Source organism: Trachurus japonicus, chromosome 4 (assembly GCF_045865225.1).
Source record: "Trachurus japonicus isolate A0001 chromosome 4, Traja_1.0".
Classification (NCBI taxonomy): domain Eukaryota; kingdom Metazoa; phylum Chordata; class Actinopteri; order Carangiformes; family Carangidae; genus Trachurus; species Trachurus japonicus.
Genome location: NC_140910.1, coordinates 15,162,266 through 15,181,227, shown reverse-complemented (window position 1 = coordinate 15,181,227; position 18,962 = coordinate 15,162,266). Strand labels below are relative to the sequence as shown.

Below are 18,962 nucleotides of genomic sequence, written 5' to 3'. Positions count from 1 at the left end.
ACACACTATGCATCAGTGAATCTGACACCCAATGGACAGGCTGTGACAAGTATGCAAATGATATAGCTTGGAGGCAAATATGCTTCACTACCGCACATCATACACATCATATCACACAGACATGCACAAATGGATAGGTGCTCACACGTGCAAGCAAGACACACACAGACACACGCATTTATACACCCAGTTGATTGCACAAATATTGTTGTCATGCTCACATGAACAGGTGTCCTCACCTGAGTACGTGCAGAGATGCACAAACACACACCTCCACACAGTCGTGTTGTGGTAATTTTTGAATGTGCTGATAATGTCGATGTTCCTGAAAAGTATGAGAAAGTTCAGGGAAATCATACTAACTAGAAAAGTTTTAAGTAGAATTGTAACTATGCTCGCAGCTGAAAGTTTGCCTGGCAAAGTGTTTGAAATACTTGACAAAGTGGCAGTACTATTTAAAAAAGCTGAAATATTAGCTAATATTTCAGAGTTGAGGGCATGTGAAATGTGTGAAGGCTGTAATTATCAGTGGTGTTGCAAATCTAAACAGTCCTGTCTGTATTCTTTGCATCTAGTTATTATTTTCATGTCACTTTTATTTATCACATCTCCTGTCAACAAATTGCAACGTTAGAAAAATGAATACCTAAAGGATTAATGACAGTAATAAAACAGGATGTAAAGAGAAGCTTGACATCATAAACCACAGGTACCCTGATGTGAGGCGTGCATATATTGTCGTGCACAATTTGTTACACGGAGCTTTTCTTTCTTGAACTTTGAAGTGACTGGAATTTAAAAAACAGCAAGCTTATTCTGTTTTTAGAGCAAAATAAATCAGTTTCTTATATTCCAGTCTTCCTCACACCTATTTAGTTTCATTTCTCAAGTTTCAGAGTGAGTCTCCTTGCCAGAGTTCCTCTGGTCAGGGATTTAAATCAGCCACTGTTTGTCCCTTTGGGCACTGGGACGTGAGGTCTTTCAGTCTGTTGAATCGTTATTGGGGACAAAAATGTCCCTTTCTGTATTGCTGTTGTTTACAAGCCTCTTAATTAGCATTGATAATTAGTCCTCTATGTGACAGGACCTGTCAGTGGCCTGTATTGATGGCTTGAATGTCCCCTTGCTTGTCTCCTTGTTAACTCCTGTCCGATCTTGACAGCATTCTCCGCGTGTCTTGTCCATTTTACCACTGGGGGCCTTGTTGTCTGATCGTCACCTTGTCTGTCTGTCTGCCAGGACTAGGCACGAGGGACATGATGGTGAAAGCCGCTAAATGCCGTGCTGACAGTAAACATCTGCAGTAAACAAGTCATGTCCCCGTCCCCTTTGTCTCATGTGTCCCGTATCTCATCAGCCCCTTACGTTGGCATGCCCTTGAGCCATGGCAATGACCTGCTATCGATTAGACAAGACTGTTATGTGTGGTGGGATGTTAAAGAATACACCTCACATACCTCGGTGACAGATGCTGACGTGGTTCATACACACAGCTCCATGACCTCCCCAAAGCTGCATAATGATTACACAATCATCATGGTAATTCCTAGAGATCCAGTGAGGTTGATGATACACTATAAACAATGTTTATCAGAATTCCTCCATGTGTGAATAAGGGGAAACTGTCTGGATGTGGACTGACAGACCTGAATTTTTTTTTCTGAATATTTCCACTACCACCACCTCTGTAAGTTACAGCCCACCAACAGTTTCCTGGCTTCGACTCACATAACTTCCTGCTGCAGCATCGGGCTCATTCCAGACCCTACGGTTTCCCCCGGCAACAGGCCAGACAGCAGTCAGGGCATCCTCTGTGTCTCCGACCATTCGCCCCATGGATGAAGTTCTCCTTCAGAAGCTGACCGTCCATCACAAAACCTCCTGTAATAGACGGTGAGTCGTGACAAGCCAAGCTGAGAGGCCATCTGCGCACGGTGGGGTCTGGGAGATATTTTTGTCGCTGAGCGTGCCTGGCCAAAGAGCGCAGGACTGGCACCGAGCTCTGCTGATGAAAGAGAACGGAGGAAAACACCAAAAACTTTCCCGAGGTCAGAATGAAGATGTCAAGGATACAAGGAGAGTGGCTGTTTGTTTATAGATAACGAAGGTATATGAGCATGGCTGTGAGTGTGCTGCATGTCGGCGTATCAGGTTCTAACAACGAGCAATAAATTAGTGACTATACCTACATTTAAATTATGTGTCACTTTCAGTCCTTCTGAGCTTTATGGCTGCAGGGACAGAACATTTCTTTACTCCAGGCTGAAATATCTCCAACCTTTAATTGGATTTTCATACATTTTAAGCTCAGACATTCACGACTACCAGAGGATGAATGCTAAAAGTGGCTCTCTGGAGTATCAGCTATGAGTTTTCACCTGTGACAATATCAACCAAATGAGTTGTCATGACATTTGCTACAAACATCCAGTCTCTCTCAGGAGGAACTGCAGTAACTCGGGTGATCATTTAACATTTGGTGTCATCATCACATCAAAATTTGACCAATTCTTTGGCTCCCCAAAAACTAGCTATACTGTATTATTTAGTAACCTTTAACAAGGGAACATGCTAAACCAAGATCACGAACATGGTTGACATCAGCATGTTGTTGCAAAGCCAAAGCTGTGTCACTTGCATGGCAGCACACTCTTGTTTGTTTAGAATGATTAAGCAGTAAGATTATCATAAAATCATAAAAAATAAGGACATAACCTTACTTTGTCCATCTGTAGTTTTATCTCAGTCTAATCAGCATCATCAGCTAGCAGTCTAATGAGGCAGACTGTGAGGCCCATCCCCACTCTCTCTCTCTCTCTCTCTCTCTCTCGCTCTCACAGCAAGTCTGGCCTGATGCAGGACGCACAGACAAACAGCCAGATGGGGTGTAAACATAGACTCTGGAGTCATGTGGAGAGCGTTGCCATCAGCCTGCCGGGTGAAGAATGAAGTCCTGTGCAGACTCCCAAACATACGCAAAAGCATACACTCAAATGCCAAGGTGACAGACTCGCTGCAAAGGGGCTTTCTTGCATATTCACCCAACCAACCAACTTACCAGATGTACCCTCGGGTGTGTGTGTGTGTGGGATCTCTTAGTGAGTGTGCGTTTTGTATCCTGGTGGGGATTCAAACCTGAACACACAGTAGCCCCTTGGGACTTGTGTTACTGTAGGGACACAAATTGAGTTTCCTGTGAGTAAAGACTGCTGTGTGAGCCTTTTTAGTTTGGATTAGTTTGGGGTTAGGATTAGGTGTTTAGACGTGATTGCTAAGGTCAGGTAAGGGACCAGAGAACGCATTAGGGCAATGATTGATCCCCACAGGATTGTGAGACAAGGCTGTGTGTGTGTGTGTGTTTCTGTGTTTGTAAGACAAGCTTTAGATCATCTCAGAAGTGTAGCCCAGGCAGCCCCGTTCAAACCAAGAATGGATTGGTTACAGATTAACAACTTTTCACCTCTGTAGCAACCACAAGTTAGTCTTTTTTTTAATCATTATGAGGAATTGGAAGAAAGAAAAAATCTCCATCTTTGTCTGTATGCCAGTTGTTTCAATTACATAGTTGTGACGGATAGATAGTCCGGCAGATGACACGCCGTACCTGAGCATCAACAAGGTAATGACAGGGGAAAGTGACAGATTATGCCTCCGTGTTGCTCCATCATGCTCCAGTCTGGTGAAGAATGGAGGTAGCTAAACATCAGTGCCTCTGGGAAAATCCTTTGTATGTTTTTTTTTTTTTGTCCTTGTGTTGGGATCTATATGAACAGTATGTAAGGATGTTCTGACAGGAGATGATGGAATAGGGATAGGGCAGATGGATGGCTTCTCAGTAGATAGTAGCCTAACTATGTTTTTCAGCTTCAGTGACCACATATAACTTCCTCCTCTTGGTGACATTGTTTTTGTTGAACTGTACTATTTCCTCACTCTTGGTGATTGGGAACATTGTTGGTATTCTGGTTCTCTCCTTATTCATTGTCTGAGCATGATTGTCATCATTACTGGCCCCGCTAGCTAAATGATCACAGGCTTAGCAACAGCACTCATAGATGCTCAGCTGTTTAGCAAAAGCATTGAAGTTATTGATATTGTCCCTAATGTAGTGAGGGACAATTGGGCAGGGGGGATGATGTGTGTGCTCACCTCTGAATTTAAATAAGGCCTCAGCGTATAAGTAATTGCTTTTGTGTGATTCATACCAGCATCATGCATTCGGCTGACGTGAGTGAAATGCAGTTGATTTAGCCTCGCTTAATTCAGAGCGTGGTGTGTTATACCTTGAGGATTTACACTGCTCATTTCTCCAGGAGCTAGTCTCTAGTTATTTACTATACCTCAGTGAGTGTGTTGGAGATGATAGAGGGGATGTTGAAGGGGTTAGTTTTATATTACTTTATGTTACGCATGCCCAAAATCTGAGCAGAGCTTTGAATGTGTCATCCATCATAAATATTTAAATCTGTGAATGTCTTGTTTTCATTCATTTCCTCCTTCTTCCTATTGAAACTACATTACTTTACAGATTTATTAGCTGTATCTTGGACTGTGGGTCCTAACCTTTAGCATCTCCTACTGGCATCAGATTGATCTTGTGTTTTTCTTTTACCTTTCCCAAATGCAGCTGATTCTTGACCTTTCTTCATAGTAGCTAAACAATTTTACAACTTATCAACAGTCAAAGCACAAGTAAAGCTATTAACAATGATGGGTCCATTCAAACAAATATCCCACTAAAATGTACCAAATAACATGTTATTAGTTACATCTGTGCATCTCCAAAATGTCTACGGTAAAATGCTTTTTGCCACTTGAGTGCTTGAGTGTTGACATTTTACCTTGCAGCTTTAAGTTTCACTCTGCAGTACAGCAAAACGGTGTAGTGCCTCTTCAATGGTCCACACCAAGTTTGAATACCACTGAAGAGATACTTTTTTTTGTATAATTACCCTTAACCCCGTGTCCTCAGACATGAAACTGGGCAGGAATGTGGCTCGAACCTTCCTGGATTATTACAAACTCAACAACCTTATCAAGGACAACAGACCAACTCACATTGAAAGGTAAAGCATGTGTCATGAATAAATACTTGATTAAACTAAAAGGATTATCTAAAATAACTGAACTCTTTTGCATGTTATTGAAGGAGTTGTTGTTTTGAAATTCCTTGAACTTTGTGCAACGATCTCAGTCATTTTTTGTGAATATGTTTTTGTCTCCAGCTCTGAGCTGATGCCCCAGACAGGCAATGGAAAGGGCAATGGCGCTGGCAGAGACGCAGTGGACAGAGAGAGGGAGAAGAGCCAGAGTGTCAGGCACTAGACAGAGAGACGGACAGACGGACACAGACTGAGCATGTATAAAATGCAGAGCACCGTGGCAGGCGAATCCTTCACACTTCATTGCCTTTAGAAGCTCCACATCTCCCTGGTTATAAAGCCTTATATTCACAGATTTGTAACAGTGTGGCCACTGGCACTTGAAGGACTGAAATCAGAACAAGTTTCCTCCTGGGTTATTTAATGACTATGAAATATGGACTATTGAATGGCAAGAGGAGACAGACTGGTTACTCATCTAAATTCCAGCTTTTTTGTTGTTGTGTTGATACAGTTGTAAAAAAAAAAAAAAAAATGCATGCTTTCTTGCATGACTTGGATGATGTTATTATCTCTGTTGGTATTACTATTAATTAGTCATTAAACACTTCATCACTTAGTCATAATGTTGTACCTGTTGCTCTATAGCAATAATGTGACTATTAATGATTGCCTTAAATGAGATATCTACAATTAGTTATCAAATGGGCCTGCTGAGCACAGGCACAGCGACGTGACATGTCGGGGGAGACATACAACAACCACAAAGAGAAAATGACCTTGAAGAAATGTATTCACATGATGACGCAAAATTAACATCAAGAAATGTAAAATAACCACCAACAGACAATCTTTTTGTTGTCTGAATTGCCAGTCAGATAGATTTCTAAAAGAACCACAAAGGCACCAAAGAATCATGAAAACAATCATAAACAGACAAAACCATGAGGAAACAACACTATGGGGAAGTCCTTTGTGGCTGCTCAGCCCAGGGCCATCCAGACAACCTGAATTCATACAACTGTGGTGGTTACATTCAAGGTTTTATGATGTTGGTTTTAGCTCTGGACTGGTCTCCATATTTCAGATACACGCTTGTCTTTTTCTGAACTAAACTGACATAGGCTACACCTGTCGTAAGGAGGTGGAAAACATATCTTTAATGTGGAAAAGTTACATATTATAACTTTACATGAAAAAAGAAAGACATTTTTTATTTTCTCAAAAGCTTATGTGCTGCAGGCAGAAACCTCTCTGTGTGTGTGTGTGTGTGTGTGTGTGTGTGTGTGTGTGTGTGTGTGTGTGTGTGTGTTTTGATTTGCTACTTGTTGGTCACGTGACTCCACATCCTGTGTGACTGTTGCTGTTTGGCAACTATGACAACGAAGTTTGAAAGTTGGATGAATGGCCTCTGTGAAGAAAAAACTCTCCTCTTCTGCTGAAGTTCATCACAAGTCTCTGAGATGTGTCGTGTACGTGGATATTAAGGCAGTAAGTCTGACTTCATGATGACGCTAGTCGCCCCGACGCTAACTAAACGCAAAAAACGCACAAAGCGACGTAACGTTACAGTTAACTTAGCTAACGTACAGTAACGTTAGCTAGCGGGCTGAAACACTTCCTCCCTGGAGAAACTACACAACTTCTGCATGTTAACATGAAGCTAGCGCTCCTCATAGGTTGGTCCTGTGTTTTAAACTAACTAAGCACCACGTTGTTGTGTTTTAATGTAAAACACGTATCATTAATGTTTCGTTTTAAACTCGTGCAAAAGCCGTTTTGTTTTGAAACAACTTTAGCAGCTTAGTTTTACTCTTCCTGCACAGGTCACTTGTCCCGGAGTACTTCTGTCCAACAACAACGATGTCTACCTCAGTGTGTGTATCCTGGGCCAGTACAGGAAGACTCCCTGTTTGGCCCCAGTCTTTCCTTTATTCTTCCACCACAAAATGGTCTTTGTCAAGGTGAGAGTGACAGTTTATCACAGAAATCAGAGATGCCTCCCCAGCTGGGACACAAGCTGGATCAGTCCCATCTGCTGGGATGGCTAGTCTGTGTTTTGTACAATGTCAAGAAGGGATGCTTATTGTACTTTATCTTCATGCCTTCATGTCACAATCCTCCGGGGGCTGTAACATCTATTCATTTTATTATTATCTGCACTATAATCTGCACCAGATTAATCACAAAAATCATCTTCCCAATCTTTCCTTCTCTTTTTTTTCTATGTAAATTCTCGTGCATATGTTTATGGTTTTTGTTCTTGCTTAGTTGCATTTGCATTCACTTGGGGCAGCTTTCTTTTATAATTACTTGTCTCTTTTTGAGTAGCAAGAAGCTACTTAAGCAACAGAGCAGATTTTTGCAATACACACACGATTGAACAAGACTACCCCAGCTCCTGATAAAAGATACCTACCTCTCCTCGGGGAGAATGGCAGAGTTAGATACTGGGCTGTCTGTGTCATGTTGTTATAAGTATTGATTTGTCTGTACTCTGCCTGTTTTACCAGACTTTCCCTGGCGTAGTTGACCCTGCTGATGTAGCTGACCTCCTCGAAGGTAAACGGCCATCTGGGATTTGCTTCCTCATCTCTTAGTCCTGAATTCTCTGCTATGCAAGCTTATAGGCTATTAGCTGTGATACTGATCATTAGCTCCCAGTCAATTTGTGCTTTCCTTCCTCTTAGCTGACACAACATCTTTTGAGCTGATTCAGTTGGTGCCTCCAGGTATGCTTTCTGATGATGCCATATGGGCATGTTAAGTCCCTGCTGTATCCAGTCATTACACTGCAAAAACAGGATTTCTGTGTGTGTGCGTGTGTTCCTGTTTACTGCCTCTTTGTGTATGGTTTTCAGAGGGTGAGATCCTAGCCACGATGGAGGAAAGCAGCCGAGATTTCCTGTACCCTGGTCCCAGACTGTGTTTCAGAGAAGGAGCTGCAGACAGAGAAATACTTATGAAGAGATCCTCTTCCTTTCCTGTAGGCTATTTTCCATTTATTCCTCCTATTTCTTTCCTCCTTTTAATATTTCAGCCAATATTCAATAAACCTCTGAGAATTACACTTGAATGCTCTAAAAAGTCAACTCAGGAGAAAAACATCTTAAACTGTGAGCAGTATGATACATTTATTAACATTTATTAACATTTATCACTTCTTTTTACTGTTTAATACAAACGTAACTTCAAAGATCAGCGAAGTAATCACATAATACATTTCATGTATGCTCAGAGTAGGAGCAGCCAATCAAAAATATGGATTCACCCCACCTCTGCTTTATTGTATTTTTTTTTATTTTTTTTTTTTAAGTAAAACACATACAATTTGAGATTTTAAGTGTTCATTTGTGTGAAATCCCTAATATCTGCAATGGTACTAAATGTGAAATTGAACAATGGCCACAACAATTCTGTTGCAAGACTGTTGGTAGAGAAGGTACGCCAGATAAATTGTATAATAAGGAGAATTTAGTACCACACTGACAAGTGCAGAAAATGAAGATGCATGGAAAGTGACTGTAAACAAAATCAATTCCATATTTATTCTTGTTGTTTGCGCCCCTGATAAATGCAAAACAGAAAAAGGACAGAGTGGTGTTCTATTCCTCAAATGCAAATAATAGGCTAAAACTACTCTGTTCTTAATTACACTGCCTCAGCTAACGTATTATTTATTATGATTAATGATATTTTGCACAATTACACTGAAAACAGAGGTGTTTGCCTTCTGTGTCTGCACTGCTGTTACTGTATGTACAACAGAATCTGGTCTCTGCCAGCATTAGAGAGTATTTTTAAATTTAATGAACAGCTTTTATTCTTGAAGTTTCAAAGGAGTAAATGTGTGGATTCTGGAGTCTCTGCCTGAGTGATGTAAACCTTGTCATTAGAGGATGAGTGACTCTGTATAGCCTTTACTTTGTTGTTCCCATAGACACTAGGCTACAGGGGCACCATCTGTGTATGCCTCCTCCAATCAGACTCCAAGTGGACCAGAAAGTTGTACGATAAGAACAACTACACGTCTGTTTGTTGTGACCACAGCTGCCCATGTGTGTGTGAGTTTAATTGAGGCTTAACACATGTCGCAAATGTACCTGGGCTACTGTGCACAGCTGAGTCTGCGAGGTTATTCCTGTGGTAATATTACATGTGTCATTCACACACTGAATAAGGTTGTTGCTCTAAGTCAGTCTCCTCCCAATCTCAGTGGCTCTTATGTCTGTGCACATGACGGACATGTACTACCAAGATAACCAATTCAAAAGCACCATGTCTTAGACAAAGTGAAGTCATTTCTCCAGGATAGATGGCATTTTCCTTCCTTCTCATCTGTCATCTGTCTTTCCTATACAGCCAGAAAAACTAAACCGAAAACCTCCTCTTTTTTCAATCACCGCAACTCCTCTTATATCATCTTTTTCCCTCTCTGCCTTCTCCCCTCTTCATTGTTTCATCTCTCTGTGGCTGTGGGTTGCTTTTCTTTCTCCCCCTTGTCCTCTGAGGCACTAACTGACATATTTAAATGTCTTTAAACACTATTCCCCTCACCGCTGCTTTTATATGTTTGTGTTTGAGGCCTACATAGCAATTTAGATGTCTCTCTCCAAATGCCATATTATTTAAACATCACTGGAGCCTTTCTCTTTTCTTCAATTTGTTTTTTCACGGCAGACCTCGATTGAAGAGTTGTGGTTGTAAATTGATGTTTCAAGCAGCTCTGTTATCTGTCCTTTTGTCTTCATCTCCTTGTTCAAGGTGTTGTGTTTGGTCCTATTGTCTCTCTCCCTCTAGGGAATCTCTCCTAAAGTGGAGTTTACCACAACGTCAGTCATCGAGGAGAGTGATGGAAGAGACAGCCGACCTGCATCGCCTGTAAGATTGATTGATCTTTTATCACTCACACGCACACACACAGTTTACAGTTTTTATGCCTCTGTGCCATTGATAGTCAGAGGCATATGAGTTTAGGTTGCCCATCCATCCATCCATCCATCCATCCATCCATCCATCCATCCATCCATCCATCCATCCATCCCACTGTTGTAAATGTGATATTTTAGTATCAACTTGCACAAATGTTCACTTGGACTCAAGGATGAAATGATGCAATGATGAGATTTGGGCGGTCAAAGTTCAAAGATCACTGTGACCTCACAAAAAATGATTTTGGCCATAACTCACAAAGTCGTATACAAATCCTGAATTTGACACCAGTATCCACTAGGGATAAAATGATAATGTGATGACAGTTAACTTCACAATGTCACCATAGTGTTTTTAGAACAACCTCTTGCCATTTGTAACTCAGGTAAGGGAGACTGTTGTCCATGCACACATATGTTGTGCTTTGTGTTTGTTGTTGGTTTACTTGAAAACATCTGTTGTTGATCTGTAAAGTGCTTTGGAAGAAGTCAACCTTTTATAGATAAATGTTGCAGTGCGTTCATGGCCATTAGAGCAGCTTTGCTTCAATCTAAACAGTTAAAATCCATTAGATTGCCACTTATAGATCAAGCGAAGAGTGTGTTTATCATCTTTCCTGACAGTTGAAAATGTGTTGAAAATACATCACGGCCACATGCTGCTCAGCATCTCTCTAAGTGTTGACCACTGTTCCAGCAGCGAGGACTATTCTCTAGAGCGCTCTAATGAGTGGTATCGCTCACCATCAAATTTGTCTGTTTCCACCATACGTACCCACCTTCTATTGTTGCCATGGCTACTGCATCTATCCATCCATACTGGCAGTGTTTCAAGGATATCTGTTCTCTCCTTGTGAATATAATTACATGGAGGCAGATCTGTGTGGCTGATAGCGAGACTTCTCTCACATCCCCGACTAGCTGGGAGTTGACACCATTTTTGTCACACAACCAGTCACTCGGTCAGGCAGTCAGGTGTTTTTTTTTACATTAACTATCCAGACGATGGGTCACTTCTATCTCTTCCACTGTGTCTTTGAGAATTTGAAAGGGTAACTGTGGTCTGCTGCATGAAATCACATATTAGGTTTTAAGAGATTTATTTCATTCTGACTCTTTCTCCCTCTTCCCTTGCGTGAATATTTCATGTTTTACGTTCCCATTCGCATTTGCTGTTTTGAACACAGAGCTGAAACAGTTTGATGATTAATCTATAAGTCAGTCATCACAATGAAAACAATGAAAACACTTTTGAACAAATGAGTAATACTAGTTTTGCAAACACAAAATACCCCACTTTAGCTTTTCAGTTGTGAAAATTGATTGACTTAATAATACACTTGTGATATTTTATTTATGCACTGTTTTTATGGACAAAAGAGCAAGTTTGCAGACACTAATAGGGCAGACTACCGTGTGTGAGTGCTCGTGTGTTGAACTGAAGAGACTGTTATTTTAAAAAAACAGAATAAAGAAAGGTCCCGTTAGTAACATATGATCCATCACACAGCAGTTGGCATGTTGTGCCCAAAAACACTACCATGGATTTCCCAGGTGCAGTAACCTAAGCTAAGCTATTTGTTTAAATGGGATGTCATTGACAGCGAAGAAGATTGTCAGAGTGTTCTGCTGGCCCCTCGGGGGATGTCTGGATCAGAGCACTACTGTGGCTGTCAGGAGAATTTCTCCATTTTTGCTTTCCTAATGGCTCCTCAGCATAGGCATCTGCCTGCCTGCCCACAAACCATGGCTTGTTTTAATAGATTTAGAAGGATGGCAACTTCGAAAAAAAAAGAAAAACCCCTTTGAAACTCTAGTGGTGATATACACAAAGCTTTATTCTTTCCCACCCAATTTCTTATGCCTCTGTCTTCTGTTAGCTGCCATCATTCTCATTTAAATTGCTAGTTTTTAAGCCTTCACCACTCAGGAAAAGTGACTTCCTGTCATGTTCACCCACCAGAGAAGAGACGACAAGAGCAGAGCTGAGGGAAGTCTGAGATGGTGGAGGTTGTGTGTGAACGAGGGGCAAACTTGTCTTAATTCCATTAAATAAGACCATTCTCAAATGGCAGCCTCAATGAGGATTTATTCATAATTTAGTTTCTCTTAAAAATAGTTCTAATGTTGTGTGATTTCCTTAATTAGCATTTAGATTATCTTTGTTTTACAGCCAGGTAATGCCTCTCTATAATATTAGACTGGAGATGGCCATCAAATGCAATTAACATTTTATCTTAACTTATTTATCCCCGGTTGGCATTACCCGCAGGAAGAGGGATATTGCATCGGAGAATGATGTTAGTGGCCATTAGAGTTATTGAAGTAATCCTGCAGAGGTTGTCTCCATGGCAGTGTCGACTGCGAGAGCCGATGTTGTTGTAACACTTAAGCTGGATGATTTAGCTAATGGTTTAATGGTTTTGTCCAGGGAGAACAAGTCTGTGTTGAGAGTGAGAGCGGCAGCCTTAATTGCTAAAATGGCTGATGTTTCTGTAAAGGCAACAACACCGTGGTCTGCAGAGAAATCTGAATTGCAGAGAAGAATGTTACGTGTCACTTCAAAATGGAGGCATGAGAGTAACTTGGACATGTTTGAACAACACGTGAACATCTCCCTCTGTCTCTGTTTCTCTTATATTCTGTCCTCATGTCCTCAGAGCTGTCTCTCTCCAGTGAAGCCATCTTTAACCCCATCCCGACAGAATTCAGCGAAAAAGCCTTCACCGTCCAGCAGGCATTTTTCCAGAATAGACGACGGTTACTGTATCTCTTTGAGAGGTGGAAAGCTAAACACTGAGGCTCACATCACAGACTTGGCACCATTGTCATCATCATCCAGACGCTCTCCTTCTTCATCTTCGTCTGGCTCCAGTCCCCAGAAAAACAAGAGGGAGAGGAAACGTGCTTCTCCCAGGGCGTCTGTAGACTCTGGCTACCAGCAGCCCACAGTTTCCTCAAGGGCACGAGCCCTGTCCCCTTACACTCACCGCAAGATGTGCCAGCTTTCAGAGGACGCCAGGCAGAGGCTCAGCCACCTCCAGCTGGGGCCTCACTACTTCAGGAAGGAGACAGAGAGTCAACCTCCCTTCTTGGTTAGTAACATTCGATATATTCTTTCAAACTCAAGACTAAAAACAAGTGGTGTGGCAGGTTGTTTGTTGCCAGCAGCGCGCGAGTTTAGTGGATTGTGGGTTATGACATTAATGGGATCCTGAATTGATGCAGTTCAAACCTCAGTGGGAGCTTCCCCAAATTTAACTTAATCTATTGGGCAGATTAAGTGGAGGGCATAATAGGAGCAGTGCTAATCTTTTTACCTGAGCTGTTAATGCATTTTGACGTCATGAAATGTTTCACCATGTGCACATTTAATATGGCCTATTATCCTCGCGGAGCGGCTCGAGTGTTCCTTAATAGCACACACACAACCTGTATTTAGGCGGGTTATTTGTTAAGGCTTTAATTATGACCGTATCACTGTTATGAGATATTTGCATATAAAAGGGGTGATTTTCTGATCACACAGCCTTGGGGAATAATATACAGTCGATGGACAAGAACAACACAGCCTCTAGTCCTCTGCTCCTCCCTCCCCCTGCTCCCCACTGTATTCCTGCTTCTTCATTTACATCAAATCTAATCCTGAGGTATGAATATCAAAATCCACTTGCATGCTGTTATTAAAAGAAATGATTAGGTACTGAGTTGTTTGTTTCTGTCACACACATGAATGGAATTTACTAGAATACAACAGGCGTTTTATTAAAGTGAGGAGCATGCTTTTCCCGCTCGGGTTTTCCAGGGGGAATCTTCTGTCGACAATTAACCCTGGTAATTGAGAGTCAAGCTGCAATTAACAAATAGATACCTAATGAAGTAGCTTAGCCCCATGGTGAATGCATTATCAGTGCACGTTTCAGAGCCTCAGCTTCTGGTTTGTGGTTTGTGCGTAGAGGAAAGCACTTTCCCACAGATAACCTGAGTTGTGTCTGAGATACTGTATGTGCTTACTCCGTAAAAATCATGTCTTTGTCTCCTCCGGGCCTCATTTTCTCTGTGAAATGCTGAAATCTGCCATTGTGTTTTTCATTCAAAACAATATAACAGACGATGTAGTCTGTTTTAATCATGGCAATTTAAACTAGGACACTGTCAATTATACTGTTTAACCTCAACTGACTTTTTGTCTGTGGTGTTTTCATACCAGGTCCCTCGTTGCGATAGTGTTTCTGGGATGCAGACTCCCTCCTCCTCTCTCCACAATGGCAGCATGCATCGATGCTCTTTTAGCTCCTCAGCTGATCAAACAGGTATTTTCAGCTAAAAAAAAACAAATGCAGCTAAAGCCATGTTTTACTTAAGTATCCACATGATAATATCACATGAAGTGTTTCTGGATGAATCGTTTTCAGGTTTCAATTGTTCAGTGTCACTAAAACTAACTTGTCTTTGTTGAATTAGATTCTTCTCTCCTGGGTAGCTACAGACCAAGAACAGACAGAGTAAGTCTAATTACAACGTGTCGAACCAGAAAATACAATGATCTACTGTTTTGATCAGTAGCATAGAGTCATTGAATGGGGATTTGCTGCCACAACAAAGTGCGTCTTTACTTTGAGTCAAATAATTTACAAATTCTACAAACTAGACTTGCGGAGTGTTTTTGTGTGTCAGAAAAAACAATTCTAGTATCATTCTAGCTTACTGTGGAAATATTTTTTATTTCCTAAATATTGCAAAACATATTTCAGTGCAAAACTAATGGAAGTAGTTAGACCTTGATGTAATGAAGTCCTTACCTAACGCTGTTGTTCTGTGACCTCTCCCAGGTGAAGCCAGGTTCTAATAAGGTCCAGTCGTCTCTAGAGACTCAGTCCAGACGTGGAGCGCGGACCAGAGGCCCCACGATAGGTTCTGCTCGTGCACAGACAGACTCCATAGGTCCTCTCAATCTCAGCAACCATTCCCTCAGGGAAAGGTAAAAACCCATCTCTTAGGTCTGAGCTTCAAAATGCTCCAACGACTGTTGAATCTTTTAAACTTGGTAAAACTAATGATTACAGGGTCTTTACTCCGTAAAGGTTTGCAGAGAGTTGCTCTTTGGGTTCTTAAATTGGGCTGACAAACAAGTATCTGTTGATGTCCTGACAATGGACGACAATGAAAACAATGGATGCTTGTCTATAAGCTTGTGTCTCTACACGTGGTAGCTGTACATTTGTACGGCGCTGTCAGGATCACCTCTGAGCAACACCAGTTGATTTTCTTCAGACTCACGCCAAAGAAGGGGGAAACATAATCCTCTTTTTGTGTTGTTTGCCATGAATTTATCCTGATCCATCTGTGTAAATCATTGATGTTTGCTCAAAAGATCTTAAAAGCAAAAGAGACACCTGTATGAGTTTCAGATTACTGTGTACGGCAAATACATGGCGATCCCATGAGACGTTAGTCATACACTGTCACCGCTTCGTGTGCACGTGTGTGTGTGCGCTCATACACATCCAATCTTTAATTTTGATCACACTCGACAGGCAGGATGAATTCCCCTCCACCTCTTAAATTACAGAAGCTGATGTCTTGTCATGTTTGTTCATTACTAAGAGAGAGAAGGCAGAGAGAAGGGAAAACAAAGAGGAAAATGGTATTGATTTGTGTTTCAGCTCGAGTCTGATGCATTTGACCCGATGCACGCTTTAATACATTCAGAGAAACCTTGTCATCGATCATGGCAGCTGCGAGTTGAACACACCGATGGGACTGATATTCCGTTTTGTTTGTTTGTTTGTTTCGGCTCTCCTTCCCCCCCCTTCCCTTCTGCTCAGTCCATAAGCAAACATTAAAATCAATAGGCAATCTTAAATTGCAAAGTAAATTGTAGGAAATGAATGATACTTTTCTCTCAATTGAAAACGCGACAGGAGTTGCAGGGTGGGAGATTAGAGTGGGCCTTTGTAGATTCCCTCCGACAGGGAGAGGGGCACGTCTTACCACAAATCTTTGATCTATAAAGAAAATGACAGATGCCAGTGGCAACGTTTGCCCCCTAAGCCCCGAAGTCTCAGTCTATTCATGTCTCTGGTTGATTTGTCCTTGATGACTTTTTGAAGCAGGTAGTGAGTTTATGTGATTACAGATGAAAAGCTTCTATCTCCACACTGCCGGCCTGGCCAAGACACCAGTCAGTCATCACCCCTCCACTCACAACAAATAGACAGAAGTGAACAGTAATAAATTGCGGTATTGCCTCTCATCCACGTCTGCCTGTCAGTGCAATCTGTTATTTCAAAACTGCCTTTGGCCAACTCGCAGGCACATTTATATTGTATTGATGAAGCACATTTATGCCTGTAGGTCAAAAGGACGGCCGGTTCTGTCAGTTGTGAAATTACTTTTTGCACAAAGGGGCTGAATGTACAGCAACGTTTTATGTGGTGGGAACATTGATGTCAATGTTCAGGTATTTTAAGATTTTGTTGTTGAGCACAGCACACGCTGAAGCATGTGGCATGTCAGTGTCCTGGTAGCTGCAGCTTTGCAGCACCTCACTGTGTCTTATGTGAGGTTACAGCACAGACTAGTGGACAAAGGGAATAACTATGACATCTTCAAAGGAAGTCTGGCAGTGGTTGTATTATGTTTAAAGGTTAAACTTTATTGACAAGGTTGATTGGCAGACCTTTTTTTTAATTCAATGGTTCCAGCCTCTTTTATGTGCAGTTTTTTTTTTTTTTGCTTTTCTATACATATGTGTCCTGGATTGATAATTAGTGTTAGAGATGTGATAGGCATTTTCACTATTTTCTGACATATTAACCCAAGTCGTGTCTACCTGCAATAATCTGAAATAATCCAGTAATCCTTAAGAAAATGTTGAAAAAAGAATAATCACAACTCATGTAAGAGAACTTTATATATTTACTTTTCTATATTTGTATAATGACCTTTGACCCCACAGATCATGTGAGGCCTTATGGGGGTCTAGATCCCTGGGCTTGATTAATCAAGACATTAAAACGTAGTTGTGTGGTACATGAAGATGTATGTGAAGCAGATTCAGATAATGGGGTTTAATTGATTAATTGATTTGCAGTGCACTGTCTCTTGGTCTTTGTTTTCTTCAGGCTCCAGACCAGTCGGACCCACTGGGAGGAGATCCACAGCCGCGTGCAGAGAATCCTGCGGACACACAGAACCACTTTGGACCACAGAGTGACCTTTGACCTTTGAACTTCTGATGTAAACATAACCAAATCATTTTCAGTGGCACTGTTAAAGGCTGCACTAACCTGTTGACTTGTATTGCACACACTCATCAAGACAATACCACACCTTAATCTTAAAGCTTTATCATTCAGCGAGTCGGACCATTTCACACGTGTAATTCATTCATCTTAATTTAATATTCATTTACATTTCATATCTTCCCAGACACCTGCGGAGCCAGGTTTTGTCATCATTACCTCTTTGAAAAGACAGGAGATTTTCAGGAGTTATATTCAAACGCATATCAGCACAGCTTCCCTCCCACCCATCAGCTGGGCTGCGTTTTAAAACGGCCCGACGGTGACACGGATCTGAGACGTTGTCTAATTTCTCTAAAGCCATGTGTGAAATTGGCTCAGCAATAAAGAAGCAACATTTTGTGTGTATGTGTGTGCGTACTGAGTGTGGATGTAAGCTGCAGCTGTTAAGGGCTCATCTTCCACAACACAAAAGAGAAACAAGAAGGTAGCCAAGAGCCACAGTTGGGAGCCAAGCTAAAAGAGACTGAGGAGATTTAAGCGAGAAAAGAAGAACAAATGTAAAATCCTGAATGAAAGCAGGAAACACAAAGAAATTTATCCTTAAACATACATTAAGACAGTCCCTCAGATCCAAAGTGTTACACTGAAATGTCTTTAATATTTAAAATCAAAACTGTATTTTGAGTATGTGCATGTGCTCTTGACATGGGAGTTGTCAGCTCTTTATGATAAACACGTAATCTCTTAGACAGTGTTTCATTTAAGCGTAGTAGCTTACATCTTTTATTGCTGCTAATTAAATGAAGCGCAGCCACAGTATTAGCTCTCCAGAGATTAATTTTAAATTATACTAAATGAAGAAATGTATTGTGCTTTACAGGAGGCAATTGGTAACACAGCAAATGATCATCTGATTTCCTTCAGTGCAGTGGGTACAATTTAACTACATGTGCAGCAAGAATATAATTAAGAGTCAAACTAAAGCCCTTGTGTATTCCTCTCTTTGGCCCATATTGACCAAAGTCCATCTTTACACAGAGCTGGGAGGAAAACTGTCCCTTCTCTCACTGAGTCAGCTTGTGCCACATCGAGTTACAGAGCAAAACATTGAGATTTTCCCAGAAACTCCGACCACTGTCCAATCTGTAACAGAATCTGGTAAAAATCATATGAAATTATAATGATATACAAAAGATGTATCTTCAAACATCCGATCCTCTGTAAATGTGTTTACAGAGACATTTCTCTTCTTAGCAGAAAGTTTTAATAATCCTGCTTCTGTATTAGCATCTTTAACACCAGACCACAGTTTGCATTTTTAAAACTCATATTTAGGCATATTTAAAAATTATTCAATTAAAAATTGTGTATAAATTGAGTTTGCCTTTTAAATATTATTTGTAGTGATAGTTATAAAAATTAACCCAGCTATTTTATAACCATTCATATAAAGTCATGTCTGAACATGCTGTCCTAATTTCAACTAGTGTAACCTTCAGTTCATCCTTCGCTCATTCTGCGTTATCTTTACACTCATTTTGTTTCCTGTATTTCAGCCAAAGCTTATTAAACAATCACTTTTTAAAAACTCTGGTTCTCCCTCATTTCTGTGCTTGTTTTTTAACAATTATGAATAACAGTGTGTAAAAATGTTTACAAAAGTGACGTTGACATGGTGT

General features: G+C 41.0%; 2 protein-coding genes across 3 annotated transcripts in view; both read left to right on the top strand.

The window, feature by feature from the left end:
* Positions 1-5,720, top strand: part of agbl4 (AGBL carboxypeptidase 4) — a 267,261-nt gene extending 261,541 nt beyond the window's left edge. Inside the window, exons 12-13 of the mRNA XM_085774255.1 lie at positions 4,973-5,066; positions 5,226-5,720. Of these exons, the coding sequence (XP_085630381.1) occupies positions 4,973-5,066; positions 5,226-5,325 (194 nt within the window). The 3' untranslated portion in view covers positions 5,326-5,720. The remainder of the gene's footprint in view (positions 1-4,972; positions 5,067-5,225) is intronic.
* A 734-nt stretch (positions 5,721-6,454) lies between these two features.
* spata6 (spermatogenesis associated 6) lies at positions 6,455-17,680 on the top strand. Of its 2 annotated transcripts, XM_085774235.1 has the most exons (12): positions 6,455-6,593; positions 6,929-7,066; positions 7,616-7,664; positions 7,793-7,834; positions 7,964-8,088; positions 9,903-9,983; positions 12,579-12,581; positions 12,694-13,128; positions 14,244-14,346; positions 14,498-14,538; positions 14,866-15,014; positions 17,161-17,680. In XM_085774235.1, exons 1-12 carry the CDS (start codon positions 6,507-6,509, stop codon positions 17,264-17,266), a joined length of 1,359 nt encoding a protein of 452 aa, XP_085630361.1. In that variant the 5' UTR covers positions 6,455-6,506; the 3' UTR covers positions 17,267-17,680. The 2 variants fall into 2 exon arrangements, with proteins under 2 accessions (XP_085630361.1, XP_085630360.1); XM_085774234.1 differs by lacking the exons at positions 6,455-6,593; positions 6,929-7,066; positions 7,616-7,664; ... (1 more) ...; positions 7,964-8,088; positions 9,903-9,983 and having other exon boundaries at positions 12,180-13,128; positions 17,161-17,275; positions 17,468-17,680.
* The last annotated feature ends 1,282 nt before the right edge of the window (positions 17,681-18,962 follow it).